Consider the following 23,516-nt stretch of genomic DNA (forward strand, 5'->3'; position numbering starts at 1 on the left):
GCTCAACAGCGAGGGGAAAGCACTCTGTGCGTGCTCAGAGGCGCGCTTTTTAAACACCCTAGCGCTGCAAATAAGTTTGGGCTCCCGGGAGCAGATGGGTCGAGTCTCGTCATCAAGAAAGCGCTGCAGCAACCACGGAAGTTTGCGCAGCCTCTGACAAGGAAACAGGTCGATTAGAAATAACGAAAAGGCCAGAAAAGGTCGGGGTGGGGCTACTCACTGTTGCAGGCCGCCCGCACCATCATCTCCCCGTCTTGCTGGGACTCTTGCTGTCCCAGGTGGCGGACGAGGAAATCCGCGGCGCTCCTCGCCCTCTTGCCCTCAGCGCCGGGCGCTTCCCGGTTCACGCCCCAGCCAGCCCGCTCGGCTGCAGCCGCCGCCGCCCTCCTCCGCCAGGGGGCAAAGCCGGGAGGCTTCTTTCGCGGGGAGGGAGCCGTCGGAAGCCGGTGCCACCAGCCGAGTGCGGGCTCGTCAAGCGGCTGACGGTTGCGCCGCCGCCGCCGCCGCCTCTACCCTCGCCTGCAAAACGGGCTTTTGGAATAAACTTCGCGAGCGCGTCACGTGGAGAGGAGTTCTGCTGTGCTCGGCGGGCTCCCATTGCCGCGCCGGAGAGTCCAGCCCAGGCACGTCTACTCGGGCGTAAGCCCAGCGGAGTTGGATTGGTGTTTTGAGGAGCTTGACGCAGAAGGCTTCGCCCAGCGGCTTGCAAAATGCAGAGAGCATACGCGAGCCAAACAAATTAAAGGGGGGGGGGACTGAATGTACATTTCCAAAATATAAGATAAAAAACAAATAAAATAAAACCTACATACAGCAACAGTGTTTTGTGTTGTGTAGGCTCCTATTCGTTACGTGCAAATGGCTTTAGATACCTATTAGGTCCATAAATTACCATATAGCATATATTCGACACCAAAAAGCAGCGACAATTTGTTGTTGACAAAGGACAGCTGGACATATAAAGGGCCCCATTTACCTTCAGTAGCTTAGGGCCTCATCAGACCTAAATCCGGCCCTGTACGCGGCATAAGCAAAGTTAGTAAAAGTACAAAATATCAAAACGGAAATCCACATGACATATAGTAAGCAGCAGCGAGGATATAGCATACCACCAACAGGCAGCAAAATTGTCTCCACCCATCAAATGGCCGGGAGAAGAAATAACATCCTTCAGGTGCCTCACAGGGCAGCGGGGCCACGGCTGAAAAGGCCCTCTAGCTTATCCCCACCCTCCATAGCTCCCTCTGAGGGGCAGCAGGAAGAGGTGAAGGTCTAAGGATAGTTCATATCAAGAGAGGTGCTATAAATATATTAACCCCCACCCCCAAACAAACAAAAGTTATGAATTGCAGGGGGGCGCACACTTCACATAATACACTTTCTGTATGTGATGGAGCAGGCTCAGGTCCACAAAAGGGCACACCTAGCCACAGTAAGCCATGCTCCGGTTGTGTCCAGACGAGTCTTCAGTGATGTACCCTACATGCCTCTACAGACAGCCTGGAAACTGGTTCAAAATGCAGCTGCCATAGTCCTGATGAGTGGTCAGCTTCTAAAACAGAGCTTTCCAAACTGTGTGTCACTACACATTAGTGTGTCAGTTGCTGTGTGTCCTCACACTCCTCCTGGGGCTGGAAAGGGGTTTGTTTCATCTCCGGATTGCTAGTAAAACTGAATTACTGTGTTGTGAAACAATGCAAAACTGAATTACAGTGTTGAGAAATGCGTGTCTAGATGTGTCCAATTTATTCTTTTAGTTGCACCAGACATGTATGGCAGTGTGTCATTTTAGGCAGTTTAAACTTGCAACGGGGACTTCCAATTCATTTGAAAGATTGTATAAGAGTGCCACCTTGTGAATGATACAGTGCATTTTACTTTTAGATCAACTGAACTAATACAGACATTTTTAAATTTAACAACTAGTGTGCTACCCAACTTGCAGCTGTTATGTGTGTGGGTGTTCCATGTATTTCATGAATTGAATGGTTTTGTATGAATATCTTATTAGACTGTATGTTTTTAAATATGCTGTAAGTCACTGCAGTACTTCTGTATAACATAAAAAATAAACATCCAATGGTTTTTTTTAAAAAAAATGCTGCTTAAGACCAGAATTAAGGCTCTCCTGAATTTGTTCACACACCACAAAGCTTTTGTAAATTATGCTTTCTTATAACTTTCTTATGTTCCTACGCCTTTCCTTGGTATTTCAGGCACATATCTAGATGGATCTCGCATCATATTGGCCCTATATTGCCTTATGAAGCATCTGTGTCTTACTGCATGACTAGAGTAAATTTTCCAGCAGGCTGATTAGTATCTGTTGCTTACATCAGTAGCTGGCAGAATGCGTTTAAACAGCAGAAATGAGTTTATTCCTCTTTTAATTTTTAATTGTACAAAAGATAGGAAATAACTTCCATGTTTATGATGCATAACATCCTCCCATTCTTTTCTTCTCCTGTATGTGAAATCAAATTATAGCTAGTGTTTCTTGCTGCATTTTCAGTGCAGCTTGCTGTATTCTTGAGCTATATAAATATTTATATTTTGCCCTTGGGTCAAATTTGCCTTCATTTATACTTAACAAAGTGCTGTAGAAAGGAATTAAATTAAGTGTCATAGACTTCAGCAAGGCTAGGGTTTCACCCAGTGACCTATTCTATGCTTACTTTATAACTACAATTTGTTTTCAAATTGGTACCAGTTCCAGGAGTTTCAGAATTCTTTCACTCATTATTCTCTTTGCATCACTGCCTGTGACCTGTGCTCCTCCAATGCCTATCACCCTGTGTGAAGGAAGAGCTTCTCATTCCAAAGACACTGCCTATTTCCATGTTCTTCCCTCCGTTTCCTCACTATGCTGTCACCTGCCTATGCTGCCTATGTAATGGCATTATGAACACTGATGACATGGTATAAACATCAAGAGCATTAAGCGCACACACACACACACACACACACAAGAGGTTAAATTAGTTTATTAATTTAAATCAGCAGGAAATATTTCCACATACAGTACATCTGTGAACAGAAAAGCTTGGAAGTACAAAAATTATGAACAGGTAAAAAAATCTAGTAGTGACTGACAAGTTTTCTAGCATCTCATACTAAAAAAGTGTTAGTAATGCAAGATTTTGACCCGCTGTAGTTTATTATCAAGCTACAGTGCCTAAAAGTGTTTTAAGCACTGTTTTAAGAGATGGAAAGACGAGACAACTCCTGCCTTCAGGCTCACAATCTAATAGACATGATACAAAAGGAACAGAGGGAATGGGGAAGCCAGCAAGTTTCAAGCAGAAGTTCTTAAAATGACATCATCTCAGCAGGACCATCTGATCTGGACAGATGGGGTTCCCTGTATTTGGCATGCATGCACAACCCAGTAGCCCTTAGCTAGTCCCCTCGTGGACAGCAGAGGCCAGATTGTGCTTTCCTTCAACTCTGCATCCCCAGAACAACAGATTTTAATTGGTCTGAAAGTTAGAGGTGTATCAGGATTTTTAAAAAAAAGATACAGTGATACCTCAGTTTAAGAACAGTCCTGTTTACAAATGATTTGGTTTACGAACTCCACAAGACCAGAAGTAGTGTTCCGGTTTACGAACTCGGTCTACAAACGGAAACCGAACAGTGGAAGGGCACCAGCGGCGGGAGGCCTCATTAGGAAAAGCGCACCTCAGTTTAAGAACGGATTCGGTTTAAGAACAGACTTCAGGAACAGATTAAGTTTGTAAATCAAGGTACCACAGTATTCAGTAAGCTAAGCAACTGTACCAATTTACAGAATTTTAGAAGCTCAGCTTGTATTACCAAAATATACAGTTCACACATTGTTGGCTAATCCTCTTTCCTAACATCTTAATGATTTGCTTGGTGCCTTTCAGTGGGGTCGCCTTCCTCTGCAATACTTTAGGAAGATTATTACTACAAATCCATTGGTTTAACCCTCCATTAACAACAACAAAAAAGGCAAAACATACATTGCAGTTCTCATCAGCAAACCAACACATTGCAGGATTGTTGTGGTTTCAACAATTACTACTTGGGGGTTATCAGATTATTAACAAGATTGCTCCTTTCCCTGATCTCATATCTTTAGGTGTTTCAGTTTAACACAATCCTGCATTTTTCCCCATTAACAAAAGTTTAGTGGAATAATTTGACAGACAGCGGCTCAGCAGGAAGCCTGTATAGACGTAGGCTATATGGCCATCAGGCTGACATGACACACCTGTTTCTGTTGAGCTCTCTCTTTTCTAGCTAATCTGGTGGCCACTTAGGTAAAGGGACCCCTGACCATTAGGTCCAGTCGTGACCGACTCTGGGGTTGCGGCGCTCATCTCGCTTTATTGGCTGAGGGAGCTTCCGGGTCATGTGGCCAGCATGACTCAGCCACTTCTGGCGCACCAGAGCAGCGCACAGAAATGCCGTTTACCTTCCCGCAGGAGCGGTACCTATTTATCTACTTGCACTTTGATGTGCTTTCAAACTGCTAGGTGGGCAGGAGCTGGGACTGAACAATGGGAGTTCACCCCATCATGGGGAATCGAACCGCCGACCTTCTGATCGGCAAGTCCTAAGCTCTGTGGTTTAACCCCCAGCGCCACCCGCATCCCCAGTGGCCACTTACACATTGCCAAAATTGAGGAAAAGCATCTCCCAAAATAAAAAGGCAAGAGATTTGAATAAAATTTGCACATGCTAACATATGTACAGATGCATATTTAGAAATAATTAATGTAATAGAAATAAAACACATTTCACCACTGTGGGGAAGACTCTGTCCCAAGTGTTCTGTGTTCCTGCCTGCTCAGTCTGATACTGTCCAAGTGCAGTCAACGCCAAGGCCCCTTCTCTCCCTTATTGTTAATCATCTTCAAAACTAAACAGCTCTTCACATAGAGGACTGTCCTCTATAAAGAAGGACACAAGGACACCCTAGTATCAAAACAAATCAGACACCTCCTTACAGTTTCAAAACTCTCAAGCCATGGCAGACTATGTTAGGACTCCTGTCCTGACGTGCTACATTTTTATGCTCAGGGGGCTGCACAAACACACAAAAGTCCAGCGTGTCAGGATTAATTTCAATCATTCAAACCCCCACCCGGCATTGTTAGCAAAAGACTGATAATAATGCAAAGTACTCAGATTACAAGGAAGATTTGCCCATGGATAGGAGTCCATGGAAGACAGAAATAGTAACCAATTGCTTAAAGCACTTCCCCTATAACACACTACTCAGGCCCAACATTTTCTTATTGGCAAAAGATATTAAGGCTGCTTACTAGGTTATGAACACCTATAGTGTGCCTATCTGAGGGTCTAAAGCAGTGAGTGAGGCTTGCTTCTCTGAAACGTACTTCAAATTGTACATAATCATAAGAACGCGATAACAGTACAATATTTAGACAAGTTTAAATCAGTTAATAGAATTGCAAATTCGATGGTTCCAATTTCATTCTTCTATACTATAGGGAAGATGTACTTCAATACAACAATCCATTAATAACATATTTTACTAAAGATGAATGCAGTAAGCACTTAAAAGAATATTTGAAAGCTGTGATGATTCTCCATTTTGAAGATACTATTTTTTCATTGGAAAGCTTTAGTACAACAGCATGGCTCCTGAATGGCTCCATGAGACCCAAACACAATGTGGCATAATAAAAACTGAGATAATAACCCTTAACAAGAATAAGTATCTAAACATTTATAGTTGGTAGTCACAAGAAGTTAATATTTTGTTGTGTGTGTGTACATACACACTCTCTCTCTTTCTAATAAAAAAACAAACAAATCAAGCCATTTAGAGCAGCCCACCAAATGTTTTGGACTACAGCCCCAAATGTCTGACCCACTGGCCATGCTGGTTGGAGTGGATGAGAGCTGCAGTCAAAAACATACAGAGTGCTCCAGATTAGGGAAGGCCGATTTCAATTTTAGAATCATCATGCACATACGGTATTCTATATTCCATCCCAATTTTAATAAGCAGATTACCTCCTGTAATCTTACATGGGTGGAATCCAGTGTTGAGTGAGTGGGCTTCTGCTTGCCCAGTGGAATTTCCCCTTCCCCTCCTCCCTTCCTGTACACTTCCAAAGTGAGGTTCTGTTGCACGCATGAAAATCACTCATGCACTGACAGTGTCAGGTACAATCCATGGCAATTTAGATGGGGAAATTTCTACATGGGGATCCTTCCTCCTTAGTATTATGTATTGAGATGCCTTCTTCTCTGCATAGCCCAATTTATTAATTAGTATTTGTATATTTATATTAAACCACTGTGTCAATGAGGTTGGTTGAATTTCCCAGACTTCAGTTTAATTTAAGTCTGACAGTGTGGATGCACATTCACAATAATACCTCGCCACAGAAGACAACACACTTCACCTTTATTTTCAAACCTGGAGAATTCTTATAGGCATCAAGAATATGGCTGAAAATAAATGCAAATGCTTTACACATCCCCTGACAATGTGCTAACATTCTGATTTCGAGGAAAAATATAGTCAGACTTGTTAAAATTCACTTTTCAAAGTAACCAAGAGCTTTTTATGTTGTAGTTGTGTACAATGGTTTCTGTGAAATGTAAAACATCCCCTTCAGAAGATGGAATTAATCCACCCATTCCTAAATTTGAAGAAGGGGGGGAAGCCTATCAGGAAAAAAGGTTGTGGAACAGAACCAGCCCAAGTTGAATTTCAAGTAGGTTCCAGAGAGGTAGGAGACTCTAGATAACATTATAGGCAGTCTTGACAGACATCAAGGAACAAACTTTTAAAAAATAAATAAATATGTAAAAATACGATTAAGCCTCTGGGTATAGCTCAACACAGCAGAATATCATAGATGCTTTACATTATCTAAAATTACCAACATCGCAACCTCTTTCTAGAGTACAGTTACCACATTAAACAGGGGGGTTAAACCTCTTGGCTGTCAGGAACTGCTGGAATCTCATGTGGTAAATCACTGAACTACAGCTAGCAGCCTTCTCAGTGAAGAAGCTTCTGGACTGACTCCACCCACCAAGGCTGGTCAGTGGATCCAGAGTATAAAAGGTGGGCGCTTCCTTGAACTACAAGACATTTCTAAGCCATGGTGTGCGCCTGTCCTCTGGCCCCAACTTGTTCATCAGTTGCTACGCCTAGCTTGTCCCTCAATCCTGCCTTGCTTATCAGTTCTGACAACTGGTCCGTCTCATGGCTCTTGATTCTTGGCTCCCAAAAAATCTCAAGAGTGCTGTCAGTTGCCCAGCACCAACTTTGACATATATTACATATACTTTACTTCCACCTCTTCTAGTTTGGCACAAGTTTCCCATTCTAATACTATCAGAATCCAACACGCAAAATTCTAACATCATGGAAGTGGGTCCGTTGGAAGATCTTTCAAGATAATGCCTTGTCAAACCTTGAATATGGGAACAATCCAAACAATGTACACGGGCAATTAATAGAGCAGCAGAAAAATGATCTAGCTTACAATACATGCAGGTTCCAATATGCCTTCATTCTAGTAAGAAACACCATCTTGAGATGCAACAGGATTACTTCAACCAAGACAGATAAACCGCTGTCCAAGTTAGCATTTTATTTTTTATGTAAATGAGAAAGACACAGGAATTGGAATATTTTTGTGGTGATCAATCAGAAGGCCAAATGGCAAGAATGTTATTTTTCTTTTCTTTTCTTTTCTTTTTAAAAAAGCAATCCCTATTAACTGCTATTAACACATATTGCAGAAGTATAGTAACAAAATGTTTTGCACTGAGGTTCAGTTCACTGAGCACTGTATATTATAGAAAACACATGCTTATTTTTACTGCATTCTATCTATTCTCTTTGCCAGTAAAGCCACTAAGGTGATCCAAGAAGTCAAACAGAGTTTCTTCCAATAGCATTCTCAGCAGTCTCACAAGATACAGCTGTTGCTGAACAAAAACACTTCAGAATGGAGGTGGCAGAAAACTGATATCTGAACGCTCCCCACAGCAAAACACTTGCATTTTTTTTATATATATATAATGCACTTGTCCGGAAGTAGGTTCTAATCTTGCCTAATATGCTAATGTTGAAACTGTAATTAAGTGTTTTTTTAAGCAAGCAAACCAAACCACACAAGCACATATTTTTGCTGCCCCTTAGAGATACTGGCCAGCTGCAGATATTTCACGTGAGTATGCTGATCATGCACACTGTCTCAGAGAATGGATACAACCTTGTGCTTCAGTCTGAATCCTGTATTTCCACTAATATATCTTTATTTTTAAAGTCAGTGAACAAAATTAAATTTCATGGCAAATTGGGAGTAATGTTTACAGCAGGATGTAGCAGCTGAAGGTCAAAAACGGCAGTTTCTAGTGGAAAGCACGTTTCCCATTTTTAAAACAATGTATATTATTGGGCAATTTTCTCTCTCCCCCCCCCCCCGTCCCAATCATTCATCTTATTTTAAAAGTTTTCAATTTAGTTACAAGTTTCTTTAAAGAATTTTCACAACAGAAAAATGTAAAGGGGGGAGCATAAGCAAAGCTGAGAGGTGCAACGTATTTCACAGTGCATTTTCTTAATGTGTTTCAGGTTAAAAATTGAACCTTGTCAGTGCTGCCACGGTTGCCTGAGCAACAGAACAATAAACTACTAGAATATCTGCCACTGGACATCTCAGTTTAGAAAGATGGATGGAAGTTGTGCTATAAGCAAATGCCAGACATTTTCTTCTAATCTTCATTAGCCATATTTTTGTGGCAAGTGATCCCACTGTATATCACGAGTTTGTTTCTTATATTTTATTATTGCTTATGCTTATGCTTTTTTCAAGTATTTATATTTACAGTGTCCTAACCACCAATTCAAAATGAAATCATGAGTATTTAATAGGCACGGAAGTGAAATACTGCCGAGTGAAAATCTCCAGATAAATTTGTCATTAAAAAGAAAACTTATAATGATGCTCAGATAATCTGCCAGCATGTTCCCCTGCTTCAGTATCAGCAAAGGGCTTATATACATGCTTCAAGGGTTTTAGGTATTCTTCACATAGACAATAGCTGACAACTTACCATGTGATGAAGAGATTCTATACACATGTGCACACACACAACCAGTGTGTGTGTGAGTGTGATTTTAAAGAAAAAAGGGCTTGCTTTTGAATGTTACTTATGAACCAGAAAAATCAAATCGGAAGCAGGGGAGCAGAATAATTTACTTCCCTCTAAACAGAAAACAAGTTTTCTCTGACACTTGCCTTTCTGGTTTAAGAATAAAAGGCAAAACTGTACGATGGATTGGGTTTCAGAATGGCTTAACAGCTGTGTGTGATTAACATTTTGAGCCATAATTTTCCCCACTTTGTAGAAAACTCCCATCGCACATGATATCCAGATCCATCATAGGAAAAACTATGGAAGGTAAAGAGTCTCGTCCAAATGTATTTAGGAAACAGTATGGACATGAAGTGGAAACCTTTGCAAAGCAGAGTTTCTGACTTGGCATCACTGGTGGAACAGCTTTAGTACCTGTGTACTAAAGCACTGTAAGCTTGTATGAAAAGCATCCATGAGGGGATCGAAATGTGATGTGCAATGGAACCAGAAGAGGAAAATGTGAAGAGGAAAGCATACAGGCTACCAGTCTATATGACAAAGGCTGCTATTTTCCACATCCTTGCTTGGACATCAAAAATCCCATGTGAGTGATCAACCAAGCACATGGAAGATTTTAATAAGAGTGTGATAATCACTTGGATGAGGGGGAAGAGATTGTGCTATCTTTATCAGAATTAAAGTGTTTCCTAGCTTCTGTAGTACTGGATCATTAAGTACAGAGGAAATTGAAAATCAAATAGTAGAAACACTTTACTAATTTAATAAATCTCAAGTTTGACTCTCAACTAGAAACCTATGCAAAACCTATGAGTTTTGTTTTCAGTGCTTTTGGACAGATTCCTCCCTCTCTCTACAAGTCAAAAGACTTGAGTATGGTCACAGCCTATTCATACAAGTATTTCAGCCTGCAGAAGCCTTTGGGAAGGGGGAAGACTGTCCTAAATGGGTTGTAGGAATGCTGCTGCCATATACTGATTTCAACACAAGCTGTCCTTAAGCTTGCCAGTACAAAGATACATGGGCATAAGTTGGCATGGCCGTAGATATTTCTGCATAGGTCCTAGAGCTTTACTCTTGCCATAGTGATATTAAAATATTCATATTCATCACCTGGCCCACCTCCTAGCTCACTGTTCATTCATGAAAAAAATACCCCTTTGCCTTTCGCAGCTGTGGCCACAGCCAAATGAACCACTTTTCAACTGAAGATTCACCTTACATTGCATTGTTTTCATTTCAATTGTTAGGCATTAGAGACATACCCAAAAGGTGTAAAGAGAGGCACTTGCCCCTACAGCCCATCTGCTTTGCAGGATGCATGTACAAACGCTTGAAGAACCCATTCAAAAATTAGCTATGCATGGATTCAGAACACAGGATGCTAATGTGGGTGGCAAAGTCAAATATTTTCAAATGCCATTAAGTGGAAAAAATCTTGAAAGGACAACTGAAAGGAAATTGAGTAGTTGTGTTGTATTCCCGTGGAATGAATCTTTTTCTATTTCAAGAACTTGCATCACACTTCTGAATGGCATCCTTGTATATTCGGAGGTAGTCTTGTTTTATACTAAGGCTGCACAATAGGTTTTGGTTTCAATGTTTTTCCCTACTTCATTTCTCCTGAGAGTTACAAAGAGAGATCCATTGAAAGTGCAAGATACTCTCCTTGGTCTGAAGGGGTGGGGGGGAATATATTTAGTCTGTATTGCTAACCCCCTTTTCCACTGCCCACTGATGAAGGTTCACAATCAACCTCCTGATATATTTTTTTTAAAAAAAATTAGAATGGGGATAATAAGAAAAACAGACATAAATAAAGCTTGTGGTTCATCATTATGATTTGGCATCCAAAGTTTGAATAACGGCTTACCAAACACATGCAAACATTTTTGTTTTTTTCATAGAGTGGGGTGGGGATGGGAATAGAGAAGCCAATCTTTTTGGAACTATGGAATAAGTATTTAGCATTTTAAAAAATGTACTTATTGGCTGTGCTGCATGATTGTCAACTAGAAAAGCAGAGTAGCACTTGGAGTGATTATACAGTATATGTATTTGGTTCAAAAAATTGTTAGAAAAAAAAGCTTAGAAATTATGAGGCAGCAGAATTGGAGAACATCTTCTGGTGAAACATGTGCTTAGGTTTGCAAGGAGTGAAGCCTGGACTTCTACCTTTGGTTGGAACAGGCTGTCCATAGTACTGCTAAGCAAAGTGCAAGTATTCCTTGAGCTTGGACCGAATTCTTCATTTCCATCGATGCCGTACTAAGGACGATTCATCATTTACAATGTCATTGTCAGAATAACGACGACGACAGCGAGCAGGCAGGAGCAGTAAGACAATGAGCACCAGAAGGACAAGTCCGCAGAAGCTCATCAGTGCATAGGACACAATCCACAACAACGGTTCATGGACGGATATTGTGGACACACAGGTGCTTGCTACATCCGTAGTTTCAAAAGGACCTTCAATCCCAGATACTGGAGAACCTCCAATTTCTAAAAGAGCACAAAGGAATGAGAAAGGTACAAATATTTAAAAGGTTTACAGCTTTTAACTGTTATATGCATGTAAATATTTAGGGCTGGGTACACTAAACCATAGTTTGGAACTGCAAGAGTGAGTCCAGACAATTCTCAGGCTTGCAAGTTCTGAAGCATTCACTTCCATTTTAAATTAAACACAGCTTGCTGTATTTTCTGTTCATTGAAATAAGCGAACTTCAAACCATGGCTATGCTTGGATGTTCATTTGTCTGCTTAATAAGCAAAGATGTGAAAAAGCTGTATTACTCTATAAGCAGCCACTCACCCCTTCCTTTGTGAGGTGCAGCCATGAAGTCTCAGTTTGGTATTGTTTTTCTGTTAGTTTCTTGGTTCATATGTATCAATATTAAGCAAATTTTAAACCATTTAAGATCCTGGATGGTTTGGGATAAACCAAAAACCATCATTTCCCAGTTCAGGAAACCACAATTCAGACTTCATGGGTTGTTTTCTGGATCATGGGATGTAGCTGAGTATAGGTGCATGAAGCTTGTTCACATCTCATTTTATTAAGCCAAGCTATTGCTGTTTTGAGACAATCACAGTTTCCAGTTTGGCTTGTTTTAACAAACCATAGTTAGGATTAAACACAGTTTAATGTTGAAATGCAATGCTAGAATTTAGTTAATCTAAAGTGGAATTCGAAGCTTCTGGTCTCCTTGTGGTTGTGCCAGAGGCAGCTGGAGGCAGGAGTGCATAACCCCAACACTATCTGCAGCTAATCTTTGTAACACTAAACCATGGTTTAATATGGAGAGAGCAATCCAAACCTGCCCTTTTACTGGGCTGTAGGCTTGTTTTAAATTGACCAGAGGTGTTCCTCCACTTAGCTCGCCCAGTTGAGCCAGCCTCCCAGCAACCACCCACAAGTGGGAAGCCTGTTGATAGTACTCCTGCCAGCAGAAAGCCCCACGGTGGGACATTCCAAGGATGGGCAAGGTGTGGGAAAAAGCCAACCTGCAGTGGCGTAGCGTGGGTTGTCAGCACCCGGGGCAAGGCAAGTAATTTGCGCCCCCTAACCCGTGCATTTGCGCCCCCTAACCCGTGGATTTGCGCCCCCTAACCCATGGATTTGCCCTAACCCCAGATGTTGCGGCCGGTGCGGCCGGCCCCCCCTGCACCCCCCACGCTACGCCACTGCCAACCTGGGATCCGCTGGACCCAATCGCTGTGCCATTCTGAACTGAACCAGATCACTGTGCCAGCCTGGAGCTGATGAAGGGATCAGACCCACCCAATTACGTCCTCCCCCCCCCCCGATCTTCCACAGCTGCTGTTATGAGCAGGCAATCTGTGGACTCTTCTGCTGCCCCACAAAGCCCCGTGAGTGGGTAGGTTTAGGACTACATATGGTGATAACACTTAAAGTTCTCCATTAAATCCAAGCTAAAGGAAGTGTGCATATTGAAGAACAACCAGATAAATATATAAACAAAATCCAGCTACACATTAAATTAAGCTTTTTACTGTAGTTTATTTCCCATTTGGTCATACTTCTCCCACATGAAAGTCACACGGAATACAAAATTTCATCTTAAAATAAAGTCAAAGTGAACATTCTGTTCTCCTTCTAGCAAAATGAATGATTTCAGGTCCCTGTTAACTCTCCTGTTCTTGTACATCAAAAGGTTTACATTCTATCTATTGGTTTCCTACTCACCTAACCTTTCCCCTGCCTAGTAATTTATCTGAAATGGGAAGATATTACAGACAGTTTAAGACTATCAAGTAATCTTATTAGAACTGCAATAAGAGTATTAATAAAACTCTATATTCAAGTACTTCCAACATACATTTGGGCTTTTCATTTCCAAAAAGCATCTTATTTCAAAAGGGCAATCACATTGATTCATATTTGCTTTACTGAGAAATGTAACAGCATATTTGCTTTACTGAGAAATGTAACAGCAAAATTGCTTCTCATACTTTATGTCAAAAATTAATATTCCTTTCCAGAACAAGCCTGTACTAATCTGAGACCATCATGCACGTGTGTGTGATTCAGGTTCAGGTAAAACCAAGAGGCCTAAGCTGGTTTATTTTAATAATTATTTTGGGGCTGAAGCCCAACAGGATTCCCACCCCCTTCTGAACAAGAAAGCTCCCTGCACAATGCTAAATTGCATTTGACAATTCCCTCAGTTTCCAAAGTAATTTGTAACAGGGAATAGGAATTGAAGAAAGGCGAGTCAATAGTTCCCTTGGGCACATGGGACTAGTTGTGTGGATACCAGCCCAGCTCACTTCTGAAGCTCCTCGGTGGCTTTTGGAAAATAATCTGAATGCCTATCCTACTTTACAAGATTGTTGTGAAGATTAAAACTGCAACCCACACAACAGCGCTAAAAAATAATTTGCAGATTTGCAAACAATGTTCGAAGTATTTGGACAGGGTTCTTTTATGTGATTTTTAAAAAGCAGATTGTTAAGCTTATATTGTGAACCACCCTGAGATCTTTTGAGGAAGGGTGGTACACAAATCCAATAAATGAAAAAAATAAAATAAAAATAAAAGACTTCAGGTGCTACCTTAAATTGTTAAGTATATGCTATTCAGAAGTGGTCTCTTACCAGCACAAGTACTTAATGCAAAGCCCACTCTCTTTTGAGCTCTATCAAAGATGACATAGAATCCTTCCATCACTGTCGCGCCAATGACCAGGGCATTGGTAGAAGAGGAGATGCCAAAACGATAACAGCGTAAATTCTGACTAGTCTCAAAAGCAGGCTGAATATAAAGCTGTTTATTTGGAAAGAAAAAAGGACAATTAAGGAGCAGCAATATACCTAAATTTAGAAGATTAGCAGATAAGATCTGAACACACAACAGCAGCCAAATTACAAAGGATGGGGTAATGACTCCATTAACTATAAAAATGCTGGGTTTTAAGTTGCAGCTTGTGAAGAACTCAAAGTGAATAAACCCTACTTACTTTTCACACAGAAATTTGTATACTTCTTTCCATCATTCCTCACCATCCACAATTGACTTCAGCTGGGGTGTGTGTGTGTGCGCGCGCATGACCTCTTGTGCCCTCCTTCCTTCTGCAACTGCTACACAATAGCCCGGCAGTATTGCCAGTTAAGTATTACTATTCAGTGGCTGCCGCTGCTGCCACCACCACTACCACCATCTTTTGGTAATCTACAGCCCCACAAACAGGAGTGAAAACTGGAAATATCAAATTAATGTTTAAATCCTGGACCAGCACATCTCACTTCTCCAGCCAATTCCTTGCAAATTTGCTCAGAGTGTAAAGCCAGCTCCCCCCAGTCCTCTGCTTCTCCATCAGAGTAGAGCAAGTTCCTGGCTTCACCAACTCTGGTCTTAAGACTTCCAGTAGTGTGAAATCCAAAGTGATCTAGGCAAATGGAGATTCCCAAATCCTGAGGGTGGCCATCACACACTTGACTCCACTAGTCCAAATTGTGAAACTTTGTTAAAAATATATAAGGAAGAGGGCAATAAGGTTCAACAGAAATATTAAAAGCAAAAAAGAGCCCAATAACTCCAAAAGCAGACTACATCAGTCCTAATTAGGTACTAGCAGCACAATTATCTCAGTCTACCTACAAGTGGACAGGAAGGGTGGTCAACTTCCTGGTGGTGTGGAAGATCTGGCCTGGATCCCTGACGGTTAGAGGGACCAAAGTGCCAAGAGCAACTCAACTTTTAAAAGATCTGTCCCCTCACCTTGGAGGGAGTGACCTTCTGATCAATAAGAGCCAGAGTCAATTGTTCTGAAGTATGTCATATGTCCCAGGTAGGCGTTTTAAGCACCCTTTTGCATTTGGGATATACATGACAACCTGGCTTAGAGAAATGGTGGAACCAGGAGAACAGGGTCCTGTGTGACAAGCTTGCATTACACAAATCAACGGCAACAAAGTTACTGAAATGAGAAAAGCAACTGCAATTTTGTGTAGGATATACTCTAAATTAAAACTGATCTAGCCTTTACATAGCAATGTGCATGTGTTTTCCTAAAATAGTGTTAAGAATATATGGAAATAAGTTAGACTTCAGAATGTACAATGCCATCAAGGCAAAAACAGGTCCCTATGTTACTTGGCTGCTCATTAAAAGTTTAAGCCTGGAATTACAACTGAAGGCCATTTCAAAGTCACATTTGCTTCATTAAAGCTGCTTGAAAGTACGGGCAAGGAAACACTTAAGCTTACAGAAATATTTCAAGATAATCAGATTTACATGAATAATTTCTGGACTCTCGTCAATCGGCTTCACAATCTTTGCATACTCAGATGATAAAGATCATAATAGCTTCATAAAATATCACTTCATTAATGCTCTTGTGGGGGGAGGGGGAGAAGGAATTTTAGTACTTCCTCCCCCCGTGCAAAGAATTAACTAGTTAGTCTAAAAGCAGATTTTCTTATAAATTGGCTAAGACTAGTTGGACTGCATTGTGTTATTCCCACAAACCAAGGGGCTAGTTCAAACATCATGACCCCACCCCATCCCCATGTAGACATTCCAGGAGTATAAGTGTCTGCTGTCAGGATCCTAGCCAGATTGAATTTATTCAGGGGTGCTCCACCTGAGCAATGACTGAAAAGACAATGGTCTATAACACCAGCATGGTGCAAAAAGACTGTCCACGAAAGTCTACTGGCAGCGAGTCTGGCAAGAGACTTGCACATTTCTAAAGAATTATCATGTGTGAACCAGCCACCATTTTTCTGAAAATGTAGAATCACAAAATAGGAATAGGCCTATTGATTACAATGCGGATTAACAAAAGGTCCCCATTCCTGGATTTTAAACATTTTGATATGTGATGGATGTGCATGGTTCACTATATTGTGATAGCTGATTAAAGGACTCACATGCTCCTTTAGTCTTCTATGTTATGGACTCCATGGCAGAGTCAGCAAATGTACAGAATGGAAGGGGGTTGTGCATATTCAGTACAATATCTGCATGGAATTTATGCTTCCTTGAACTGTACCCTTGTAGGACCATATCTGGGCTTTTGCAAACTCTGGTTTTCCATGTCAATGTTGAAATAACTGCAAATGGATTGGGGGCGTGTCATAGTGACATAATTCTGTCCTCCCATTCCAACTGGCTGGATATGCTAGCTTACTATTTTAGTAAGTAATAACTATGTCCTGTGAACAGAGTTGTTGTGTTGCCGCTGAAAAGATCTCTACAGAACGATAAGCAAGCACTGAACTATTAGTGATGAGGAGACCAGCAAGATTCCACCAAAGGGCAGCCAACCTTCTGAGTTAGTGTGGAAAAGAACAGCAGCACTATAAATCCTGTTTTTAAAAAGGCAATATATACAAATGCCAAAATCTTCAATGAAGTACTCATTAAGTGCTGTACGATGAATGAAATTATTGCTTCTTTTGACGAACACTACAATAAAGGGCTTGTTCAGACCTGTGGAAAGACAGTGATCCTGAATGATCTGCTGGAATTTTCATCTCTCAGATAGATAGATATCTCTGGAAAGAAGGTCCAAGGCTGTTCAGTTTTAGCCCAGCAAGCAAGCTGTACACCATTCCAAAATCCAGGTGAGAATTCTTGAATCTATACAGAAAATGGAGGAGGTGGGGACATTAGGTTGAATTAATGAGATCCTTTTTTTTTTGTCACCTATGAACAGGCACAGTCTTGAGGAGAAGCATTAGCAAAATTCCTGGAAAAGAAGCAGCTGGGAGCATGTGATCCTGGTTTCAAAGGGCAGTGGCAAATCACGTTGGAAGTGGGAAACGTATGCAAGTGATACAATAACTAGGAAGAGTCCATTGTATCACGACCCCTGAACAGTAACTAGCCTTGATTCTGTTCGCTACCTTGCTGATTAAAGTCTCAAGCTTTTGAAGATCAAAATGTCTTTCTGCTAAAAAAAAACAAAAAAACCACATCTGTCCACTTATTTTATTGGACTGATAATTAACCCTGTCAGCCCTTTCTTTCATTTCACCTCTACTGAATTAGCATCAGATTGAACTTTGGAGTTCCTTACACACTTACCTGGGAGAAAGCTTTCAAAAGAACTGAGTAGACATGTGTTAGCATGAACCATTTATTTCAAGTGCAATAAGAACATATTCAAGAAAATAAATATGCAAGAACATAAATCTATATAACAACCCATGCAAGTCAGGCTAACTTTCTTTCCCACATTTACAGTTTTTGAGAGGCACATAATACACTAATGTAAATATACAAATACAGGATAGGGCAAATACACTTCCTTAAGCTGAGTCCTTTGTGCTCAGTGTTTGCTTTCTGAGGCAGCTGAAGCTCTTATCACCTTGTCATTAGCAAACATTCCCACCAAAACAAATATGGTTTGAGTGAAGAAGAAAAGGTCAACTCCACAGTCCTATTGTTGAGCGTGTACATTGATACTGAGCACTTTATTAACAAGCTGTCAGACATTTCAGACAAAAAAAGGATATGCTTGCACAAAACCACCACCCTATTCTCATACAAGGGATGTCTTCAGCTGCTCCCTTCCCAAAACACATTTGCTAAGCTGCTACCATCAGCTGCTTCAACTCTATTCATTGACTCTGCAACAGACTGTAATGCACAATCTCCAAAGACACTGTCCTCTCTGGGTGTGTGTGTGTGTGTGTGGGTGGGTGGGTGCATGCGCGTGGGTGTGTTAAAGATATGCAAAAACAAGAGAGAGCCTGTCCTTGTTTACATTTTGTAAACAATAAAGTGAGCCTCACCAGCACATGGCATGTCAGCATGTGTACTATATGACAGCTTAGTGTTCATGAATTTATATGCCAACAGGACAACTCCCAAATACTTAAATTCTAGAGACCCTGGGGAATGCAAGACATAGCACAGGAGAATGACAACTCCAGCAACTGACGCTGAAAAGGCAGCAGCAGGGACAGTGATTGACAAGAGAAACATATCTGAAAATGAGGACTCTCTCTGGTAAACAGGGACAGAAGAACATACATATTTCAAAAAGAAAAAACAGGACAGAGAAGCTACTGCCCCTGAAACGAAGTCTCCCTAAATAACCTGGAGCCAATATTAATGTCATTTCAGGAATGGACTAAGACTTTCCTTTTCTCCTAGGCTTTTAAAAGGACTTTTTTTAAAAAGTAGTGTAATAGCCAATGTTAGTCATATTTACAGCAATGATTACAGTAGATCCACTGAAATCAACAAGCTTAGGTATGACTAACACTCAATATCACACAAAAAAGGTTTAACACTTTAAAAAAATCCTGTGCCCTGTAAAGTGATGCTTGGTTCTTATGTTTATTTTGTTTTATTATTACATTGGATGTTTTCGTATCATATTATTTAACACCTAGAAGTGACAGGATATGATTAACAAATTAAAATAGCAGTCCTAAGTCATCGTATAGTGTTACCCCTAGTTCCTACTACATTTCCCCAAATTGCATTAGAGGCCGCCCCCCCCCCCCGATAATGTATCAGTAGTGGGGCAATTTTGCAAATATTATTATACATATCCATCATTGGATCCAGATCTAGCCATCCTTACTGCAGATGCACAAAAATCATGTAAAAATCTGCCAGTTTCCTACTTTCGTTATTTGTTAAGTGAGAAAAAGCCAAATTGGTGAATAGGTTTACCTGGAGTCATACGGCTAGTTTCACACTGAGCAATTCAACCTACAAGTGGTGCTGAAATGTTCTGTCAGAGATTAGAAGAATTTAGATAGGCTCTTCTGACATAAGATCAAAGCACAGCCTCCATTCATTATTTCTGGGCTCAGTTCCTTCCTTCTCTTTCTTTTCATTTAAGAAAACAGCCAGTGGGGGAGTCTAGTCTCAAGGGAGGCAGACAGCTTTTCACTTCCTAGTGCACGTGCTACTGCTCCTTTTCCGTGTAGGACTAAAAGATATTGCCCCATGCATTCAGTGCCAAGATGGCATTCAAGTGCAGAGGGCAGCCCTTCCCAGTGACAATGTCTCCTCCCTCCCATCACTCGTCTCTCTGCCTTCACAGCTACTGGACATTTCCCTGCTTTATGCTTTTCAGAAGAAAAGAAGCTCTGATCCATAGAATATGAAACCTGTAGTTTATCTGTCCTGATTCTGGTTTACATTCTTGCTATTGATCAGAGAGGAGAAGGAGAAAATATGTTTCCACCTTCCTCCCCTCTATTTATTTAATGTGCAGTTTAATTCCTTCCTAATATATAACAGGGAATGAGAAACCTATGGCTCTTTAGATGTGGTTGGAATACAACTCCCATAATTCCCAACTGTTGGCCATGTTGGCTGTGGCTGATGCAAGATGGAGTCTAACAACATCTGGATGACCTCAGCTTCCACACCTCTGAAATACAGAATACACACTATATTTTGACAAACTACTTAGCTTCTGCCGTAGCACAATGTGCTCCGTGTGTATCAATCGGGGGGGGGGGGGGAGAGGGGCTCACATGTGAGTGGACTTTCCTTGTGGCAGAGGTTTAGAGCCAGAGCCTGGGTCATAATTTTGGATTCTGACAAATACACCAATATAACCAACACACACACTTTTTTGGGTAGATACAATCCACACACTGGGCCTTAAGCCACACATAGATAAAAACCCATTAGAGCAAACAAGATTGTTCACTGTCACAGTGTCTCTTTTTAAGAGAACAATAGCCTGTGTTGCAAGGCAAAAGAGCACTTATTTTGGGAATGGCTGCCAACAAAGCCATTAGGTTTTAGCCCAAACTCCTCAAAGTTTGGAGAAGGACAGAATGCTTCTACTCTGTAAATACATTAGAGTCAAACAAAATCATGCCATTTTTAAAATGGTGATTAAAAATTAGTTACACTTCCTCCCCTAAGAAGTCTCCTCCACCTGTGATGGAAAAAGGTGGCTTAGTGGCATCCCTCATTGAGAAACTACTGTCCTAAGACAGCTATTTAAAACAGTTCCTTTAAGGAACAATGTGTCTCATGAGCTGGAACTTACCAAGGATTTCTGTATAATTGCTCCCACAACAGCACTGAAGACTTTTTCTGGCAGGCGCAGGAGTGTGGTGCCGCTGTCTACAATGGCTTTATCCGAGTTGTACTAAACAGGGGAAAGGGGAACGAAGACATCAACATGCTGTAGCAGCAAACTGCAATGGAAAGTCAATAAAAGCCGCTCCTTCTGGTGGTGCGATGGCAGAGCATAGGGCCCTCTGTGATGTCAGCTCCTCTCTGCACGCCTCCTCCAAATCCCCATTACAGAGGCAGTGACATTTCTCAGCTGCCTTGAGCCCAAGCAGGATTCCCCCAGCATAGCCTAAGCAGAAGTTTAATGGGAAAGCCAGCTCTGACCCCAGGCTCAATTGGTCCTGTGAGATGTATTGTCTGTTGGACAGGATTACACACATCGTACGTCACAGAAGAGTCTCAGCTGACAACCTGAATTTGAACAAGAGGGAACTATTTCCATGTCTAAACTGGATAACTTTGTAGCAGGTTTGGACAGATTTCAAAGTTGCAGGAGCTTACCTGCCTTGGAACCCCAAGTTCCAACTCTGGAACTGGGCAAAAAAATAGCTCTGGTGTGAGGGCATGGGCGTGGGTGTGTAGCCTGTTGGATGATTTCCATACATATCTGAATTAGGATACATTAGGGGTTGTAGCACTAAATTCTAAAAATGGGAGAAGAACTGCACAAGGACTTGGTCAGAGGGACGCAGAGGCAGAAAGACGAGCAGTTAGCACAAGGAGCCAGCCACTTAATCCATGGAAGAGAAATATGCACATATATAATAAAACATGTCACCAGGGCATATCCGGTGCTGTGGTGCAAAGATTCCTCCGGCACCCCATCCCACCCCATTTCCCAACGTTGTCAACCTTTTCCCAAGGCTCTGCAGGGAATCGTTCTCCTCCCGCAGGGGCTTGGGAAGGAAGCTGCACGCTGAGAGGCCGGAGCCCTGCTGCAACGCGTCAGTAAACCCAATGGGAAAGACGGCTCTGCATGTCACATTTGTAAGACAGTAAGACTAACAGCCCAGTCTCATGCCGGTTTACTCAGAAACAAGTCTTAATCAACTTCAGTGGGGCTCCCCCCCCCCCAGTATCTATATATATATATGATTAATTATACTTCTAATCCATGTTGCTATTGTTGCTATGATTGGTTTTAGTACCCACTCTTCAGTTGGGCAGGTTACAGCAATGTAAAACATGATAGAAACATGATAGAAAATGATTTCAACCTTAGACGTTAAAAAACAACCACAGTTACTATGAAGCTGAGTCTCACCATCTAGGAGCACAAAGATTATTTTGCAAAAAAAATTAGGGTTCTTTAAAGACAATATGAGGGAAAGGGGGTAAATCTTTACTTTTCTACCTTTAGTTAGCAATAAAAATTGGCCAGACTGGTCAGTTTGAGGGAGAACTGCATGTAGCAGATAAACCTGCACACCCTCCAACATTTCACAGGCAAGACTAGGGATGCCAGAGTACATGACAACTCATGAAAGGATCATGGGAAAAGTCCAGTAGAAAAGAGATCTGGGGAAGAGAAACTGAGGCTAGCAGATGCTTGCAAATGAAAAAAAGGCTGGCATCTGCAACAGTGTTTTTCCTCCCATCTACACACTCTAACTTTAATTTGTATGCTCTGAAATAAATTCCTTTTCAACACAACTGAAGTATATTTAGGATTCAACACTAATCCAATTGTTCTCCACATTTGCTGATTAGCATTTTACACTAGATTTTTGGAATGCAGGGGGTGGTTACCCTCTATACATTAACGGACCACAACTCCCACCCTCCCTAACTATTGGCCATGATGGTTGCGATTGGTGGGAGCTGGAGTCTAAGAACATTTCAAGGGCTCTTGCACCCACCAACCCAGAGCTTCTCTCTCCCTTGCTGACACTCTGCTCCCAGTTTCAGCGAGGGGAAGCCATCACAGCTATGAGGGAAGGGAAGTGGCAGCACCACCACAACATGCAGTCTGACTAACACCATATTGGCCACCCCTGAATGAAGAAAGATTAAATTGTGCTTCCTTGCTATAAATACCTCTTTACAGTCCAAGTTAAGGTTCTCGCCTCCAACTTCCAATTTGAGTATTTCAACCTGATAATACCACTCTTTCTCAACAGGTGTGTACCAGATTTCCCCCTTGTATAGGCTTGGTTCAATTCCACCCAGGACCTGAAAAGGAAATGGTGGTTGCCGCACAATCAAACACACGACAGTAAAGATATAGAGCATGCATGTCCCCCTGTCAGATGGTGCTCAGGGGACTTAAGTTGTATTTACACGCATTTTAAACCCACTTGTTTAACATATGCATTTAACATATGCATTGCAGACCCAGTCAGGTTTTTTTTTTAGTAAAACTAAATTAAAGCAGTTTAAAAAAATATTTTAATCAGAACATGGCTGGTCTTCTGCTCAGACGTAAGACTGTGTCTTAAGATACATGGGAGAACAGAATTATAGAAGGGATAATTTCAGGTATTACCGGTTATGAGTAATAAACCCAGGGAGGTCAGACATTCTCTATGTCACAAATGCTATTAAAATGACTGAGATGCTTTATGTTTGTTTACCTCTCTCTCTCTTTCTAAAGAGCAAGTCACAGACAGTTTTTAAATACCAGGGAAAAGTTGAAATAAAAAAATTGCCTAGTAGCACCTTAGAGACCAACTAAGTATAAGCTTTCGTGTGCATGCACACTTCTTCAGAAAAGTTCTCATCTTTGTACATTGACTAAGGCTGGGCATGGGCATAGAGCAAATGCAGATTAGCATGTGTACATTTGTGACCTCGCCTCTCAAATGGTTTTGCCCCATGGTTTACAATATTGACCCAAACAGTATATCCATACACTAGGCATTTT

General features: G+C 41.3%; 2 protein-coding genes across 6 annotated transcripts in view; both read right to left on the reverse strand.

The window, feature by feature from the left end:
• Positions 1-23,516, reverse strand: part of FAM3B (FAM3 metabolism regulating signaling molecule B) — an 82,499-nt gene that overhangs the window by 14,407 nt on the left and 44,576 nt on the right. Inside the window, exon 1 of one of the 2 annotated variants that reach the window (XM_083608812.1) lies at positions 221-614. The exons of the other annotated variant lie outside the window; for it this stretch is intronic. Within the exon in view, the coding sequence (XP_083464938.1) occupies positions 221-245 (25 nt within the window). The 5' untranslated portion in view covers positions 246-614. Of the gene's footprint in view, positions 1-220; positions 615-23,516 lie in introns of those variants that run through there. 2 annotated transcript variants of the gene reach the window in all.
• BACE2 (beta-secretase 2) overlaps positions 7,608-23,516 on the reverse strand; it is a 39,857-nt gene continuing 23,948 nt past the window's right edge. For 2 of the 4 annotated variants that reach the window (XM_083608771.1, XM_083608772.1), the window contains exons 5-9: positions 22,691-22,825; positions 20,625-20,726; positions 17,084-17,233; positions 14,245-14,413; positions 7,608-11,625 (exon numbers count right to left, since the gene is read on the reverse strand). In XM_083608771.1, the coding sequence (XP_083464897.1) occupies positions 11,372-11,625; positions 14,245-14,413; positions 17,084-17,233; positions 20,625-20,726; positions 22,691-22,825 (810 nt within the window). In that variant the 3' untranslated portion in view covers positions 7,608-11,371. Of the gene's footprint in view, positions 12,631-12,818; positions 14,414-17,083; positions 17,234-20,624; positions 20,727-22,690; positions 22,826-23,516 lie in introns of all 4 variants that reach the window. The other 2 variants (XR_014546949.1, XR_014546950.1) reach the window with 2 other exon arrangements.

This window comes from Podarcis filfolensis, assembly GCF_964270895.1.
Source record: "Podarcis filfolensis genome assembly, chromosome: 4".
Classification (NCBI taxonomy): Eukaryota; Metazoa; Chordata; class Lepidosauria; order Squamata; family Lacertidae; genus Podarcis; species Podarcis filfolensis.